This window comes from Phoenix dactylifera, unplaced genomic scaffold (assembly GCF_009389715.1).
Source record: "Phoenix dactylifera cultivar Barhee BC4 unplaced genomic scaffold, palm_55x_up_171113_PBpolish2nd_filt_p 000670F, whole genome shotgun sequence".
Classification (NCBI taxonomy): domain Eukaryota; kingdom Viridiplantae; phylum Streptophyta; class Magnoliopsida; order Arecales; family Arecaceae; genus Phoenix; species Phoenix dactylifera.
Window position 1 is genome coordinate 98,553 of NW_024068057.1, and position 19,654 is coordinate 118,206.

The 19,654-nt window shown below is 39.6% G+C and overlaps 1 protein-coding gene across 1 annotated transcript in view; it reads right to left on the reverse strand.

Moving 5' to 3' along the window:
* LOC120106870 (diacylglycerol kinase 7-like) overlaps positions 1-19,654 on the reverse strand; it is a 40,497-nt gene that overhangs the window by 2,502 nt on the left and 18,341 nt on the right. The window contains exons 8-10 of the mRNA XM_039119969.1: positions 4,295-4,365; positions 579-656; positions 256-343 (exon numbers count right to left, since the gene is read on the reverse strand). Of these exons, the coding sequence (XP_038975897.1) occupies positions 256-343; positions 579-656; positions 4,295-4,365 (237 nt within the window). The remainder of the gene's footprint in view (positions 1-255; positions 344-578; positions 657-4,294; positions 4,366-19,654) is intronic.

A 19,654-nucleotide genomic window follows, 5' to 3' on the forward strand; every position in this document is an offset into this window, starting at 1 on the left:
CTGCCACAAATAAGGACTATCCATCTAACTTATGCAATATGTGATATTATTCTTATTTAGGTAAACGACGAAATTATGGGTTTCAGATTAACTGAATTAACATCCTGCAAGACAAAACAGATAGATATCATCTGTCATTCAGTCACACTGATTCAAAAGGATGGAAAGCAAATTGTGCATTTACTGAAGAGTCGAGAATATATGAAATTGACTTATAACCAAGAAATGTTTCTATTAAGAGATCCCATTGCAAACCTTCTCTAGATATTCAGGCTTAGGATGACCCCACGGATGTCTTCCACTTCCATAGTTTTGAAGATTTAACACAACAATTGCCCTGACACTGAAGTCAAATATCTTCTCATAAGTAACATTGTGGAAGGGGGGAACCCTTGAACTAATAAGGAAGCCTTCCATAATTGTTCAATAGATGTTATATTACTGAAAATTTATAAATAGCTTTATGCAGAAGACATAAAGCATGTATTCCTGCTTTGATCTACATTAATTTAGTTGTAGAGAATATTATTATATGATCCTAAAGGATTGTCGGAAGATGAAGAGAAATTATAACTTGCCGTGAGGGAACCAGAATCTGCTCCCAATCTGCATAGTCAGCCCTTTTAATGTTAAGCCGTAAAATGTTCTTGAGACCCCTGTTAAAAAAATAAGTTCAGAATAATACATTAATTAAGGAGCATTATTTTCCAGATTTCTTTATCGAGAAGTTGCACAACTGGTATGCATGCGAACAAGAGCCAGTGCGCATCAAAGGAGCAAGAGGAAATATCAACCCTTCATCCTTCATTACACAGATTAAAGGTCACAAAACTCAGAAATAAATACAAGGAACAAAGCAATTTTAAAGAATAGGGAGATTTCCAGAAGTGATTTAGCGAAATCTACGAGAAGTAGAAGCACAAATAGCCATGACTCTCCTCTCCTCACCAAGCAAATAGGAGCTGGCCATCTAAATGAAATGCTCAAACTACGACCAAACCCAAAAAAGCATTTCTCTAAGGTTCTTCCATTGCCTCTCCTTTAATTTGTAGATCACATAATATGTAATATAACAATTCTAAATTTTTCCAATCTTCATATCCAAAACATGATAAAATATATGTGGTTGATTTGTAAAGAATTTTCTTCAGCCCATTCAATTCGAATGTCTCAAAAGAATAGTAACAGAATAACAAAATCCTGAAGATAAGATCTCATACCCTTTTGCATTCATTAATTTATTTAAAAGAACTGATTTACAATACCTCAATTTATACTAGTGATATCTGCCTTTTAAAATCTAGGTCAGACTCCTCTTCTAGTTAAAAGAGGTAGAAAACAAGGTAGTACCTTTTTTATTTTCTTCCAATCAATGTGTACAAAACTATGGTACATGGCTTGCATATATACTAATGGGTCCTCTTCTATTTGAAGCCCATTTTTCCCAATATCAAGAATTATTATGAAAATTTTCAAATTCAAGCGGAAGATATATCTCGCCTTCTGTAACAACCCATGTTACTCCACCCAAATTAGAAGTTATGGCCTCCAAAATTTTGGTTCACAATAGAGGCCTGGACATGGCAAAGACCTACCCGATGTGGACATAGTGATCCAAAATGGCTCAAGTGATCCTCCTGGACCAATCTGAGACAGCATAATGTGAATACTCTGCGGGATCCAACAGCACAGAAAACCATGTAAAACCAACACAAGAAGGAAAAGAACCAACTCAGGAAAAAAAATCTATATTTAGGCGCATCATATTGTGCTCATATTAGGTTGAGAGCTTTCCACAATAAACACAACAAGGTCAAGGGTTTCCAAAGAATAGATTATATACCGTCCACTGCACTAGATAAAATAAGTCACGTCATTAAAGAAAAGGCCAAAGTAGGAACTAATAGGACCCACACATCAATACTCATTACACCTTCCTAAAATTTGCTTTTACAGGACATTTTATTGTGATAACTAATTACTTGACCCTAGAAGCTTAAGCTTTTATGGAATGGATCAACAATCTATATTATGCTTAGCACCAATATAATGCCCAATTTAAAGCATGCATGTGGAGCGATAACAAGACAAGACATGAGACAAGACAAGATGACAACCGATTTAATCAAATAAATCGGTCAACTTGGAGGTGATTTGAACCCTCTACTTAAAATACAAAGAGGTTTTCAGTTGATTGCATTAGATTGTCCTACTTCTATTTTACATAATTTAATACTCATTGATTTTCAAAAGTTACTCTAGGAAGGACCAAAAGATGGAATTTTAGCTTAAACATAGTGCAAGTTGCCAGACAACTCTAATTGGCTCAAGGTATATTTTGCATCATCTAAGAAAGAGACCAATAAGCAAACATAAATGGAGATCCCAAAAATGCATTCTTTTAATATAAAATAACTTCCAATCAGAGAATACAAATTATAGAAAAAATATAAAAAGATGCCCATGAAAGAAACAGCCAAATGATATACTCTAATTACTCCTACAATTCCTAAGGCATACCATGTTAGTATGGTGATAGTTAAACAGATTGATTGATCTTAAATTTCTTATACCATGCTTAAATGGATGATGAGAGGGTGGGCCTTGGCACAATGATATGATTGCTCCATCGTGACGTAAATGTCATGGGTTCAAAACATGGAAATAGTCTCTCCTAGTAAGGAGACATACATCTGACCCTCCCAAGACCCCACAGCAATTGGAGCCTCGTGCGTTGTCCTTCTTCTTAAACGGATGATGAAATTATACATGAATAAAATTCTCATATTTTGACTAGAATGAGACAATGTACACATTATGCAAACATTCAGAACCTCTTATTCATTAACTTGGTGTAGTTTAGGGATGGAAAGACTAATTAGCATGACTATGGAAATTCCATAAGGAAAGAGTGATCTCTCTTTTGAAGGTCATGAGATGCTTATCAAAAAGCAAGCCAAAAAAAATCTCTAGGACATTATGTGAATAAGACACCCAATTTAGCATGGTTAATGATCTACTTGTATTCGCAAATAATCATTAAGTTGGTCTAGAGGGTTTGAAGAAGTGGAACCCTTTCTTCAATGAAAAACTAAATAATAAGAAATTAAATAGATGGACCTGATTTTTCCTTTTTTTTGGTGAAATTAGAAGAAGGATTCAAGGTGGATGAGCCTATAGCGGGATTCATAGGGACATTTTCACATTTTTCTTTCCAGGTGTATCTTCAACTTGCAATTTGATTCTTTAAAAACTATCAGTGCATCTAAGAGTGCAAGGGTGCTAGAATCTTTAGTTCCATCAGAAATAATCACGATCTTGAGAACCATAGCAAGGTATCAACAAACTGGACAATAGATCTCTTTTATATGAGTTAAAAAAAATATTTTCCAATGTGAAATATTATGATGTAAAGCTTGTGTTGTCACTTTTTCCATCAATCAACTTTGTTCCACCGCCTAATAATTACATAGTGGTTACGAGCAACAAATAGGCTTGCATAATACATCAACATGAAAAAGATATGGAAAATCATGTCCCAGCTTGAAGAACAAGGAAGCTTTGTAAGCAATTATAGAATATCTGATTTCTCGTCTCATCATGATGGTCTTTCAAACTTCATATTCCAACAAATGATTCATGCTTTGCAAAGGATTGGCTTGTAAAATTATGTCTGGTCAAGGGGAATAGTTGATTGTACAGGTATTTCCCTCCCTATTTGTGTGGTTTATATTTAGCTTCATGTCCCAATTACTTATGTATTGTTATTTACGTGAAGCTTAAGGTGCCCCTTTCATGTTAAGGGTGTCCCACCATGTTTTTCGCACTCTTCTTATGCTAGTTCCATATAACTTCATTATGCTTACAAACGTATAACATGCTTTGCAATCCATTCAATAAGAAATAACTCAAGCAATAATATGTGCGCACTTGGATACATAATATAGCAATCAAGGTATGCCGTCTCGGTATTGGGCTCTATACCGGTGCCACACAATCACTATATTGGTATGGTACAGTACAAGAACCATTTGGCGTATCGACCAGTACAAGACCCATTTGGCATACCGAGGGTCGATACGCCCCCTGTACCGTTTATCGGCACCAAGCAAATTAAAGATTTCACCTAATTTTATTTCTCTTAAGAGGTCTGTGCATGAAGCCACAAACACACACATGCACTCGCATACATACGCGCACAAAACATGATTTAATGTACGTAATAGTAAGTTAGAAAAAAAAAGTAAAGAGATTGAAACCTAACAAAAAACAGGTAAAGAGATTGATACCTAACCTTAAGCCTGGATCATGCACGCATGGTGTAAAGAACCACCCTTGGGTACAGCTATAGATGGAGTAAATCAACTGAAATGAGAAAAAACTGAATTATATCTTGCAAAATGACAAAAATTGATAATCAGAATCTCAAACTTCATACAAGGGGCTCCTGATTAGTATAATTTGAACATAGGGGAAAAAATTGCAGTCACCAAAGATATGAATTATTTTAGATGGATGACAAATTAAATTAGTTAAAGCATGGTTTGAGTAGGAAATTATAACATAGAGGCATATCAATCCGATGAAAGGATACTTTGACCTCCCTTGATAGGTAACAGGAGGTATGAGAACTAGCAATCTTAACATTGGAACTATATTCCATTTGCAAAACTTCTATCAAGGACAAACAGTAGAGGAATAAAACAATAATGACCAGGAAAATATTTTCTATATTCTTCAATATCCACCAAAGAAACGTGTAAAAAGAAAAAGGAAAACCTATTAGATGAATATCAATATAAAAGGTGTAAGAACTTGCAAGATCATAATTATATCTACATAGATGGCTTTATGCATAATTAAGAGCAGAGAAGATGAACCGGGTTTGTGAATGTGATAAAAATATAGCTCAAGTAATTATACAAGTTCAGAGAGTTTGTAATCAACATGGTGAGAATATACCCAAGAAGATATCAACAATATTGTGAATTACAATATAGTATATACATGCACTTATTTATGCGCGTCTGAGCATTCTTTTCTCATTAAGCTATTGCTAAAGGTAATGCACATGTAAAAAAGAGTGGTCACCACCATGAGGAGTATACCATCAAAAATACATCAAATAGCATACTGAACTACATAATACATATATATGATTTAACATGCAGATTTCTTGTAAGGCCAAAAGGCCAAGACGAGTACAATGCACTAAACTGACAGTAATAATAACATTCTCTACAAACAGGGCTCTCTTAAAAATATAAAATCTGGAAGGGAATTAGGGGATTCATCTTTGGAAGCAGACTTAGCAAACTTGCATCTGACAGATCAATGCTGGTAATATATGTCAGTCATTGTAGACCTTGTCATTTTATAACAGTAAATAGGAAATTAAGACGCATGTAGCAAACAGATAATATCCGTTTTAACGCTAAAAAGGATGACCAAGTTTCAAGTTTTAATTAAGATGTATTGAATTCTTCTTGCGAAACCCCGAGACTTTGACAACTAGTTGGGACAAACTATACATTATGGTCATTGGTCACCAATAGTCATGAGCCTGTACTCTGAAATCAACATCAGAACATTGGCGTCCAATTATACATTATTCATTTGAGTAGTTTCTCCAATTCTATTAAAAGGTTCTCAGCCTAGCATATTGATATCATTGAGAAATGAGACTACCATCAAAAAAGTATTTAGAGAGAACAAGAAAAGTCATGACAGCTCATCTATACTTTACCCACTCAGCAAGAACTTAAAACGCAACAACACTTGTCTCTCTGCTGCCACTACCCCATGCAGAATTGGTAATTCCACCAAAGTAGAAAGAATCTAGCAGGGCTTATATCATATCCATATTCCACAAAAAAAAGCGCAACTGATGAGCAGGCTAGAACTGCAGTTGCAATTGCAAACACTAATCACTTTAGGTAACCTAGAAGACAATGTATCACCAGAATAATTGCAAAGACATGTTCTCAATCTTTCCAAAATTATGGATTTCCTAATCTACATACTCCAATCTAAAGAAAAGTCATTCCTGGAACATTCTAGAATATCATTGAAGTCGAAATTTTATAGCAAGGTATGCCGTATAGGTACGGAACCGGTATGCAATACGGAGGGTGTACCGAGTATTGGTAGACCAAATCGACCACCATATTGGGTGTGCTGACACTGTACCAAGAGGGTACCAATACGAGGTCCACTACCAAGGTTGTGAACCCTTGTTTTGTAGTACAAAATAAATATATAATGATAGAAACATTTTACTGAGAAACCCATTAAGTACTAAGTCAATGACATTAGTGACGATTTCTCTGTGATATGCTTCTCAAATAAGCTAAAAATATCTAGAATTTTTTTTTAGATCTTACGGTGGGCAAGCAAAACAGAAAAATATTAGAAATTTTGAATGTTCTTATGCCCAATGCCTCTTCGCAATAGTTAAATTTTCAGATGGCATATACAGCTGGAAACCAATTTGCAAATTCTAAACATGTAACGAAGGCATGTCCAATTGGGAAATCTACTACCTTTTTAGCACATAATGCATTTTTCGGACCTTTCCATGCAAATATGGGCATGAAAACATGACGGTATGTTTAATGGTGTGTCAAGCTGTCAGCATTTAACCAAAATGGTGGGTCAGACATGAGCAACTTCAACAGCAGATGAGGTTTAACAACACACCGAAGACAGCATACAAGGATATTACAGCATAAAAGAAGATAGAAACTCCTCTACAAAATCACCATCTCCATAAGGCACTTGAAGTAAGCATTCGTGAATTGTATTAGATGCCAATAGTTGATTATATCAAGCTCATTAACCTATACTAAGCTTTCCGTGAATTGGAGTTTCTATCAGATATCATCTTAGCAATAAAAAAACATATGTATATAGAAATAAAGAAGAAAGGTAAACTAAACAGTTATCAATAGTTTTGGAAGAAAGAACAATCCACATATACCATCCTTGATAGAAATGAAATATATGCTTATTGATGCATACGTGCAAGAAAATAAGTAAAACTGTGTATCATCTTGGCACAAAGGTATGGTGGCAGATCAAGGTTATCTGCTTATAAGCATGGTTGCATGGATGTGGGACACAAGTGCCAAATGTCGAAGTGTCCTGCAGAATCCAACACGGTGATTTCAAAAATTTTGGACATATGGACATGGCTATATATATGATTGGAGATAATGTTGGCCACGAAGTTCTTTGTAATTGTATTTAAGTAGCATATGTGCTTTGGCTTGAAAAAATTTGGACCATGAGCTGGCTCCATTATAAGCAAAAGCTTTGGTCTGTAGCCCACATGTTACTTTATCACTGTTTCTTATCCCATTAAAGTGGAAGGCTTTTTGGGCCCAGGTGGGTGCTCCAGACGGAGGGTTTTGGGTGCCTTTATTTGGCTTCCGGTATCCAAGAGCAGCAACCCATTGTACCACTTCAACCCACTTCTCTTTTCCAATCTCACTGCCTTTCTCTGATGATACCCATCTCCACAAAATCCCTAAATCATCGAAGACTAATGAAAGAGCCTGCTGGTGGATGATTCATGGTCTCCTTCAACCCAAGGAAGGGATTCAGCCATTGAGAGAGCAGCGAAAACACCGCCATGACTTTAGGATGAAGCCTTTGAGATGGAGAAGCAGGGATGCTGGTCTCTTCCTCTGCTCATTCGCTTCTTTCTTTTTTTGCTTTTCTTTTTCATTTTATTCATAGGCTTGGGCAAGACAGAGTGGGAGAGACATGAGGCAGGAGGTAGCCACACGCAAGGGACTCAAAGAAGAGTAGGTAGGAGTGGCGGGCATGTCCACTGGGAAAGACATGAGAGACATATGCCATGTGATCGTGTCATGTCCCCATGTGAACACGGCAAAATTTCTTAATTTTACCATCCAGGTATCACTGCTTATAAGGCCAAGGAAAGCATATCCCAAATATGAAATAATTCTAAGAAACCAACCATGCATTTCCATTATGTCATTTTCTACAGTAGTCCACAAAGTTTCAGGAGTTTGATACTTGTTTGCAAGTTTTGGTGCAATAACTCCTACAAGGTCATAAAAAATTCATTCATGATTTCTTAATATTTAAATGGTAGCTTAGCTTTTATTTTCTCTTTTACTTGCATAAATTTAGATTATCATAGTGGAAAAAAAAATTTGAGTTTATGTTAGATCGTTATATAGGAAAGCTAATACACCCCCACATCCATAGAGTTTGGGCTACATCCTTATGTTAGATTTCCCAATGACAACACATTAAGATGTATATTCTCTATTTATATCTTTGAAATGTATAGTGTCAGACTCCCTTGTAGCTAATCCTCACCATAATATCACCCAAAAAAAAAAATAGGGAAGAAGAATCGAGGATTAGTTGTATATAGGCTTCACATGTACATGGACACATTCATGCACATGTGAGAGCCCGCATGCATCTAATCCAGGAGGATCGCTAGACTCAATATGGACCACTATTACCACTTCGAATATCTAGAAAGATCACCAGACTCGATGTGGATCACTTTGACCACTACGGGTATCCAAAAAGATCATCAAACTCGATGTGCAATACTTTGGCTATTATGAGTATTCAATAGGATCACCGCGCTCGATGTGGACCACTTTAGCCACTACGGATATTTAGAAAAATCACCAGACTCAATGTGGATCACTTTAGCCGCTATGAGTATCAAAGAGAATCACCAAACTCAATGTGGAATACTTTGGCCACTACGAGCAGGGCTGGACAAAGTTCAGAAGCGAGATCCGTCACATCGAGAAGCTGAGTCGCAGACCAAACTTTTGGAGGCCATAACTTGGTCATACGATGCTCAATTAAGATGATCTTTTTTTTGAAAGTGGGTAGTATTTCGAGATCTACAACTTTGGGCCAACCCTTAAATTGAATCGAGCCGAAATTCCATCATTTAGGCCCTAAAAATAAGCTAGTCAAACAGAAACTTTTTTTTTCAAGGTAAAACTGTGACCGAATGTAGCTCTTCTGAGAAGAATCAGGTAGAGTGACAAAAGGTAGAGTTGATGTAGAAGTCAAGATCTACCTCCTTAAGAATTTTAACTTTTTTTTAGAACATTTCTAAATTTTAACTTTTCTAGAATATTTAGTCATATTTATTTTAAGATGCCTAGTCATATAACAATTAGAAGAAGAATCCAACCCAAAAAGAGGGGACCTTACTAGTATTATAAATAGAAGCTATGTACCTCAATTTAGGTACGGAGAATCAATGAAAGAAAAAGAAACTTATACCCTACTTTCGCAATTTTTCTACTTCTAGTTTTCTTTTGAGAGGTTCGAGTTAAGCGGGTTAAAGAAAATCTTTCTTCTCTCTAATTGGATCAGTTGGTATCACAGCCAAGTTTCTTTACATCTATAGAAGTAAATTGGTATCATAGCCAAATTTCCTTACATCTATTGAAGTAAGTTGGTATGAGAACTTCGGTAGTGCATGGTCCAGATGCACGAGCGGTACAAGCAGTCGGAAGAAGGACTATTCGTGCTTGAAGTACATTGAAGGAACGAGTATGGCTGCTAGTTCTACCTTGATGGATGATGAGATGCTAGAACATCTCACACAACTAAAGAAGAAGATAGTCCAATTCACTGAGATCGTGTCTCGATTAGCGACGCCTTCAACACAAGCACTAGCAACTCTATCTCCGAGAAAAATCAAGTAGTTCGGCCATAAGGCGAAGCAGGTGTTTCCTCATCTTCAATTTTAATTTAGCAGGAACTAAATTTTCTAAACAAGAAGAACTCTGATCTAGGAGAATCACCAGACTCAATATGGACCACTTTAGTCACTACAAGTACCCAGGAGGATCATCAGATTCGATGTGGATCACTTTGGCCACTAGAGTATCCACGGAGATCAACCAACTCGATATAGAACACTTTGGTTACTACGAGTATTCAGAAGGATCACCGGTCTCGATGTGGACCGTTTTGGCCACTACAAATACCTAAAAGGATCACCAGACTCGATATGAACCACTTTAGCCATTACGAGTATCGAAGGAGATCACCAAACTTGATGTGGAATACTTTAGCCACTAGGGCTGTCAACGAGCCGAGCCGAGCCCGAGCCACAGCAGGCTCGGCTCGGCTCGTTCCAACAAAATCTAGGCTCGGGCTCGGGCTCGGGCTCGGTACCGAGCCCTGTACTGGGCTCGGGCTCGGGCTCGCCTAGCACAGCCCCGGCTCGGGCTCGAGCTCGTGAGGCTCGTTTGCCCGAGCCCGAGCCTGCCCCGGCGGCCGGCGCCCCATCTCCGTCGCCTGTCGGAGAGAAGAACCCAGAAGCCTCAAGCCGGCCATCCCCATCCCCATCCCCATCCCTGCCCCCATCTCCGTCGCCCGTCGGAGAGAACAACGAGCAGCCGAGCTCGGTTCCGAGTCCCGACGGTTCGTCGTCGGAGAGAAGAACGAAGGAGAGAGAAAAGAAGAAGAAGAGAAGAAAGAAGGAAAGAAAGAAAAAAAGAAAAAAAAAAGAGAGAAGAATAGACTCACCTCATCGCGTGCGGCGGCCGCCGGCTTCGGCCGCGAGCACCTGCACCGCCGGCACGGGCGTCGGCCGCAGGCACGGCCGAGGAAGCCGCGGGCTCGGCCGCGGGCGCCGCCGGCCGTGGCCCGACCCTCCCATGCGAGGGACTCCTCGGCTCCTTCCCTGATTCGCCGGTGGAGGAGGGCTTCTCATCCCCTCCTCGGCTCCTTCCCTGATTCGCCCGACGCCGGTGGAGGAGGGCTTCTCCTTCCCTGATTCGGCAAAGAGAGGAAAAGGGAGGGGGAGAAACGGAGAACGGGAGAAGAAAGAGGGGGAGGCGCCTCGCGTGCTTCTTTCCCAGACGGCGGAAGGAGGCAGCGAGGCATCGGCGGCGGTCGGCGGAGGAGGAAGGCGAGAGGGGACTCAGGGGAGGGACACCGCCACACTGACACGGGTGCGAGACAGCGGGAGCCGGGAAGTTTCTGGAAAAACCCAGAAGGAAGGAGAAGAAAAAAATAAAAAGAGAGAGGAGGTGGTCGGTGGAGAGAGGAAATGGGTTATTGGTTGGGCTCGTTTGGGCTCGTGAGCTGCTCGGGCTCGAGCTCGGGCTCAGGCTCGGATTTAAACGGGCCTCATTTTGAGCTCGGGCTCGGGCTCGTTTGACTAACGAGCCGAGCCCGAGCCGGGCTTTTACCGAGCCGGGCCCGAGCCGAGCCCGAGCAGCTCGGCCCGTTGACAGCCCTATTAGCCACTACGAGAAGGGTTAAACAAGGTGCTGAGATACACCCCGTTCAATGCGACGTTCGCAGCGGAATTCGAACGGGACGTCATTCATCGTATGAACGCGCCTCGGATCGTAGAATTCAAAAAATTTTCTGGATCCAAATCCAGAAAATCTTTGAACTCATTAGGGAGGAAAGATTAGGATCTGAGGAAGGTTGATTAAGATTCATAAAACTGAAACAAAAATCAGAAGTTATACATTTGAAGATCTCATCTTCAAAAATTCTGCAAGTGTAGAATACCGCAGCCTGATGATCTTTTTAGGTTCCTAGTTAAGCCGCACACGTGTCCGGCCTCTACAGGTATCCACATGAGGATCTAATCATCTGAGATAAAGTCTTACCGGAGTGCTAGCTCCTTGTAAAGACCTCTAATGACTATCATAATATTGGAAGAAGCATCTGCAACTTACCTCCTTGAAGAAGAACCCTTTCTTCTTCAACCTTGCTCGCGATGGAGGAAGAGGAAGGAGGAACCTTGCATGTGGATCTTCCTTGCCTTGCTACCATGGAAGAAGAGGAGGATAAAGACCCCTTGCTGCCGTGGAGGAAGAAGAAGAAGGGCTATGTGGCGTGAGGAAGAACTCCTTCCTTGCTGCCGTGTGGTCTTTCTTTCTTTCTTTCCTTTCTTCTCAAACTTCCAACGCCTTGGAAGAGGAAGAAGGGAACTCCTTTGCTGCCGTGGAGGAAGAGGATGAAGGCTCCTCTTGCTGCCGTGGGAAGGAGGAAGAAAGGAAGAGGAGGCGTGGAGAGGAAGAGGAGAGAATTAATCCATAACGTCTCCCTTGCTACCCTTTTATAGATTGGGTTTAGGGCTTCTCCTAATCTTATTAGGAGTATGGGACCATAATCCACCCTTGGATTAATGCCAAGTGTCCAATCCTTGTGCTCATAGATGCATGACATGTGTCCACTTAATCAATTGATTAATTTCTAATTACATTAGGACTCATAATCTCATTAGGAGAATTAATTGATTTGGGAGCATGCATCCAATGATGCCATGTGGACTTTAAAGTCCGCATAGTGTGAACACGACTTAAGTCATATTCATCCTACGACGACATGTGGACTTTAAAATCCGCATAAATCCTGGTTTAATCCAATTGACCCAATCATGAACCCAAATCAATTTGGGTCAAACCCAATTTGATTTGGCTCATTAAATCAGCCCAATTGCAATCAATTCCACTTAATTCTTCTTCCATTAACTCACTAACACTTAGTTGGTTAATTCAATCATCAATCATATTAATAATTGATTTCTATTGTGATTCCAAATCACAATTATGATGGTCTGACTAATTAAATCCTCTATATGTGTGACCCCGTAGGTTCTATTCTGACTGGTAGTGAGACATATTGAGATCTCCATCTCAATATCACTGAAACTCCTTTCAGTGGACCGAAATAATTTCAGTTCTACTCTTAAGGTTCACTGATCACTAAGTGAATGCCTTCGAGTCTCACAATCCACTAGTAACACCTAGCAGTATGTGGTGGCAACCCAGCAGAATGGAATATCTGAACCTCTTGGAGCAGTTAGCGTATGATACAATACCTCTATCATGGATCCCGACGTGACAGAGATTATGGATATCTCGTCAAACCCCATCGTCCGTCATATGATAAATTTATTCAACTTCCAGTTTGAGATATGGAAAACTCTTTTTTCAAAATATCTGGCTAGAAATTTATCAAACTCAGTCTCATAAATCTCATAGGATCACTCCTAATCTATCAAGGTCGATAGATCCTATCTAGATGCAACCCTATTCCAAAATGAACCTACTGTAGCCAATCCGCACTACAAGTACCCGAATGGCTAGGGTCCAAGTTCACATGTTCGTCAAACTACAGCAACCTCACAGTGAATAGCTGAGACATCGCAGGTCAAAGGACTAGTCATACAACTGCAGCATAAGTAGTCACTAACGAGTGGATAGACATCCATGTGGCTACTATCTTTGATCACGCTCAGTACCTTGTTCTCTAACAAGTACTTGCATAATCACTCCAGTGTCTCCACACCGTGGACTCGAGACTCATCCACCTGACTAAGTGACCTGTGCACTAATCTCAGCGGATCGATCACCGTCCCTCGTGATGGATCCATCGATCAAGAGCATTTAGAAATTAATCCCTAATGACACATGCCTCAAATTCTCAACTCCTTGATAATATGTGTCATCATCTATTAATTTCTTGGACGATTCATGGACACATACAAACATGAATGAAAAACAAATTGCCCAATCTTATTTATTGATAAGAGTCAAATTACAAATTTGTACCCCAGATTACAAATATGCGTCAGCCACGTTGGCTTCTTCGGCATACTTCTAACAATCTTCCACTTACACTAAAGCCAATCAGACATGTATTTAAGTCCCATTTTCTCAAAATGGAATTCTAATTTCTTCTGACTCAGTTGCTTAGTGAATGGGTCCGTCATGTTATCAGTGGAGTCTACTTTCTGCACCTCTACATACTTCTTTTCGAGGTGGTCGCGAATTAGATGAAATCGCCGCTCTATGTGCTTGGACTTTTGGTGAGACCTCGGCTCCTTAGCCAGTGCTATGGTGCCATTATTGTCGCAGAAAAGGGTTATGACATCTGATGACATGACTCCTAGCTCTTCGACAAACTTTTTGTACCAGAATGCTTCCTTCGCAGCATCCGACGCAGCAATGTACTCTGTTTCCATGGTAGAATCTGCAATAATTGGTTGCTTGAAACTCTTCCAATTTACCGATCCTCCATTGCATAGGAATACATATCCTGATGTACGCTTTCTATCATCAGGGTCAGTCATGAAGTCTGAATCAGTATATCCTTCTACCTTTAACTATGTGCCTCCTCCAAAGACCAAAAACATATCCTTAGTCCTTCTCAAGTACTTAAGGATATTTTTCACAGCTATCCAGTGCTCCTCGCCTGGATTCGACTGATATCTACTTGTGACACTCACGGCATGTGCTATATCAGGTCGAATACATAGTATGGCATACATGAGGCTCCATATTGTTGATGCATAAGGAATCCTACTCATGCGCTGAATCTCTTCAGATGTTTTGGGACACATCTTTTTGGAGAGATTTATTTCATGCCTTAGGGGTAACAATCCCCTCTTAGAGTTTTCCATGCTGAACCTCTTCAGCACTTTCTCTATGTACATTTTCTGTGATAAACCAAGCATCCTCTTAGATCTATCTCTATAGACCTTAATCCCCAAAATATAAGATGCTTCACCTAGGTCTTTCATGAAGAACTTCTTAGACAACCATAACTTGACCGATGTGAGCATAGAAATATCATTCCCAATCAGGAGTATATCATCCACGTACAATACGAGGAATACTATAGCAATCCCACTGACCTTTTTGTACACACATGGTTCCTCTTCGTTCTTGATGAAATCAAACGATTTGATCACATTATCGAAACGAGTGTTCCAACTCCGAGATGCTTGCTTTAGTCCATAAATGGAAGTGAAACCCTGAAGCTGTTCCATATAGATATCTTCCTCAAGATATCCATTAAAGAATGCAGTTTTCACATCCATCTGCCATATCTCATAATCATGATAAGCTGCAATGGCAAGCAACGTTCGAATGGACTTCAGCATGGCTACCGGTGAAAAGGTATCCTGATAGTCAATGCCTTCGCGCAGACTTTAACCTTTTCCCACCAACCTTGCCTTATAGGTCTCCACCTTGCCATCCAAACCCATTTTCCTTTTGTAGGTCCATTTACACCCAATAGGTACTATACCTTCAGGCGGATCTACTAAGGTCCATACTTGGTTGGAATGCATGGAGTCTCTTTCTGACTTCATCGCATCCATCCATTTTTCGAAGTCGATGTCTAACATCGCTTCGTTGTAGGTCTTGGGATCATTACTATGATCTCTTTCTCCCATGAGAAACTCTTCCTCTATTTTCTCTGCAAGCATATCTAAGTATCTTTCAAGAAGATGGGAGATCCTACTGGATCTACAAAGTGGACAAGGTTCTTCATGTATTGGCTCAATATGAATAGGTTCACTAGGCTCAATTGCTTATTGCTCTTCAGAGACTTTCTCTTCGAGCTCAATTTTTCTCCCACTGCCTCCATCAAGGATAAACCGTTTTTCTAAGAAGATGGCATGTCGGCTCACAAATACTTTGTGATCCTCTGGAATGTAAAAAATTATATCCTAACGACTCTTTAGGATATCCAATGAAACGAGCACCAATTGTCCTAGCCTCTAACTTGTCTGCCTGTTGTCGCTTAACTTGGGCCGGACATCCCCAAATCTTGAGATAACCAAAACTTGGTTTCTTACCATGTCATATCTCATACGGTGTGGTAAGAACGGACTTAGAGGAAACTCTATTCAATATGTAGATAGCTATAAGTAGGGCATCTCCCCATAAGAATAAGGATGAGTCAGTGAAGCTCATTATGGACCTGACCATATCCAATAGGATCTGATTCCTCCTTTCTGACACTCCGTTGAGTTGAGGTGTTCCAGAAGGTGTCCATTGTGAAACTATACCATTTTGTTTGAGATAATCGCGAAACTCTCCACTAAGGTATTCTCCTCCTCGATCTGATCGAAGAACCTTAATGAGTTTTTCTATTTGTTTTTCTACTTCAAATCTGAATTTTTTGAACCTTTCAAATGCTTCAGATTTATGTCTCATAAAATAGACATAACCATACCATGAGAAATCATCGGTAAAAGTAATAAAGTAGAAATTGATCCCTAGCCTACACATCGAATGGGCCACACACATCAGTGTGTACTAGGGCAAGTATTTCAGTTGACCTCTCTCCGTGTCCTACAAAGGATAATTTGGCCATTTTTTCTTGAAGGCAGGATTCACAAATCGAATATGACTCAGAAGTCAATGAACAAAAAGCCCATGTTTCTCCAATTTGTTAATTCTATCTTCTCCTATATGACCAAGTCTGAGATATCATAAATACTTTTGATTTATCTCATCTCTAGATCTTTTAGATCCTATGGTACTCACTGTATGCTCAAATACGTTCATAGATACTTCCATATGTAAGTGATAGAGACCGTCAATCATAAAACCACGTCCAAACAGTTTATTTCGCAAATAAATGGAAACGTAGTCTTTATTGAAATTGAATTCATAATGTTCCTATGCTAGACAAGATACAGAAATCAGATTTCTGCTAGCACTAGGTACAAAATAACAATCACTAAGTATCAAACTAAATCCTGACGGTAAATGCAAAGGAAATGTGCCCACAGCAACAGCAGCAACTCTTGCTCCATTGCCAACCCGTAGGGTTACCGCACCTTCCGTAAGCCTTCTACTTTCCTTTAGACCCTGCATGGTAGTACACAAGTGAATACTAGAACCAGAGTCTATAACCCAACTGGAAATAGAAGAAACTGTTAGATTAGTTTCGATAATGAGCATATTAGACATACCTTCAGAAGGCATGTCACCCTTCTTGCTCTTTATGTTTCCCATGTAGATAGGATAGTTCCTCTTCCAATGGTCGTCTTCATTGCAACGGAAACATTTTTTTTTGGGTTCGGCCTTCTTCTTAGGAATTTCATTCTTCGGCTTTTTTTCAATCTTCTGCTTCTTCGCAGACTTCTTCTGCTTCTTCGTAGACTTCTTCTTCTTTCCAGTAGACTTTCTCTTGGAAGTAGAAGCTAGCTCAGCAGCGAGAACTGTGCCCCTTGAATCTTTCAAGGCTCCCTCAGTTGTCACCAACATATTCAACAATTCAAGCTTGGTGCATTCAATTTTATTCATATGGTAGTTTACAATAAACTGCCTATATGAAAATGACAACGATTGTAGGATCAAATCCGTTTGCAAATCCTTGTGCATGGTCATACCAAGCTTCTCAAGCTCCTCAAGAGCCTTGATCATGGTCAAACCATGTTCATGGACGGACTGTCCATCGCGCATCTTGGCTTTGAAGAGCCGCTTGGACACTTCAAACCTTGCTGCGCGACTCTGTTCACCATACAACTCTTGTAGGTGATCAAGTATGTCCTTAGCAGTCTTCATGCTCTCATGCTAGCATTGCAATTCGTTGGATATGGATGCCAAAATGTAGCACCTAACCTTATTGTCGTCATCCAACCATTTTGCATGCGTCTCACGCTGCTCATTGGTTGCATGGGTTGGTAACACCGGAAGTTCATGGTCAAGAACATAAGCTATCTTTTCGCAACTCAAGACAATCTTCAAGTTGCGGAGCCAATCTTTATAGTTTGGTCCGGTCAACCTATTGTTATCTAAAATTCGAACTATCGGGTTGGAAGCCATTGACATCTGCAGAGAGTAAAGATTCTAATTAGAAATTTATATTTGACATTAATTTATTTTAGGAACTTTTAAAACAAAATTGGATCAAATCCTCCCACTATTTCTCGGATCTCTCACACTCTCTTGGTAAAGATATGGAAATCTGCGACTTAATGTTTCGAGTGGGGTGCTGCAGTCCCACCAATCTACATGTCACCTCACCTAACAGTTATTGAAGACACATAGACGATGAGTGTACAACTCTTGTACAATGCTTCGTAAGAATATTGAGCTAACCTGGTCTCCAAGTCATAAGGACCTCACCTAACAGTTATTGGATCCGTTCCATGGTTAAGTCAGACCCACCGTATATCCTGCGAAAATAAAGCCGTGATTGGGTCCTCACCTAACAGTTATTGAAGCCCAACCCCACCTTTACCCCACAACATCTCATGTTAATAGAGAGATCCAATCCTCTGATGCAACTAGCCCACTGTATCCAGCCGAGACTAATCAACACCGGAAAGATCTTAGCAACTCTACTACGGTTGAAGACCAATTGACTTAATATTAGGTAATCAGATCTTAGTGATTCCAACTTTGAGATTTTTGTAAGAAGTAACCGATTAATTGGCCAGGTAAGCAGATGGGAGGCTTCCCTTACTCAGAGAATAAGTTCCTAATTAAGTAACCACCTTTGAGCTTTCCTAGACACCAATTAGATCAATTAATCAAATATGGCTAGCTCAATGTATCGTTCACTCTCGATTGATTTAGGAAGGTTTTAGGTCTCTTGGAATTTACATCTAATGTAACCATCTATCACATACCATATGTCATTCGATTTACATCTTATGTAAATATCACATTGGTTCAGGTTTACATCCTATGTAATTATGAAACTCTTTCATATATTATGTGATTACATCTTATGTAAATGACATAATTATTTCAGTTTGCATCTTATGTAAATATCCTATTGTTTAAGGATTTTATTTACATCTCATGCAAATAAATTTTGTTTAATTAATACATACATCTCATGTATACATTATTTTAAACATAATCTTTAACAAGTATGAACATTATGATTACCACATGCATCTCATGTATATTTTCATATCTGAAACTTTAAACATATTATGCTATTCTCTGAATTTCAGATCATGCATTACTTGATTTAAAACATTGTAATCTAATTACAATTCTAAAACAATTTGCAAAATGATAGCAAATAAAAATCTGCATGCTGAAAATTTCAGCAACCTGAAATTTCAGCAAACAGAAAATCCAGCAAGCATAATTCCTTTAAAAATCAGATTAAAAATGTGGTAATTATTTCTTAAGTCCTAATCATGCTCCCTAGAACCATGACTCCGATACCACTGCTAATATACACCCTGTTCGATGCGACGTTCGCAGCGGAATTCGAACGGGACGTCGTTCATCGTATGAATGCGCCTCGGATCGTACAATTCAAAAAATTTTCTGGATCCAAATTCAGAAGATCTTTGAACTCATTAGGAAGGGAAGATTAGGATCTGAGGAAGGTTGATTAAGATTCATAAAACTGAAACAAAAATCAGAAGTTATAGATTTGAAGATCTCATCTTCAAAAATTCTGCAGGTGTAGAACACCGCAGCTTGATGATCTTTCTAGGTTCCTGGTTAAGCCGCACACGTGTTCCGCCTCTACAGGTATCCACACGAGAATCTAATCATCTGAGATAAAGTCTTATCGGAGTGCTAGCTCCTTGCAAAGACCTCTAATGACTATCATAATATTGGAAGAAGAATCTGCAACTTACCTCCTTGAAGAAGAACCCTTTCTTCTTCAACCTTGCTCGCGATGGAGGAAGAGGAAGGAGGAACCTTGCACGTGGATCTTCCTTGCCTTGCTACCGTGGAAGAAGAGGAGGATAAAGACCCCTTGCTGCCCTGGAGGAAGAAGAAGAAGGGCTATGTGGCGTGAGGAAGAACTCCTTCCTTGCTGCCGTGTGGTCTTTCTTTATTTCCTTTCTTCTCAAACTTCCAATGCCTTGGAAGAGGAAGAAGGGAAC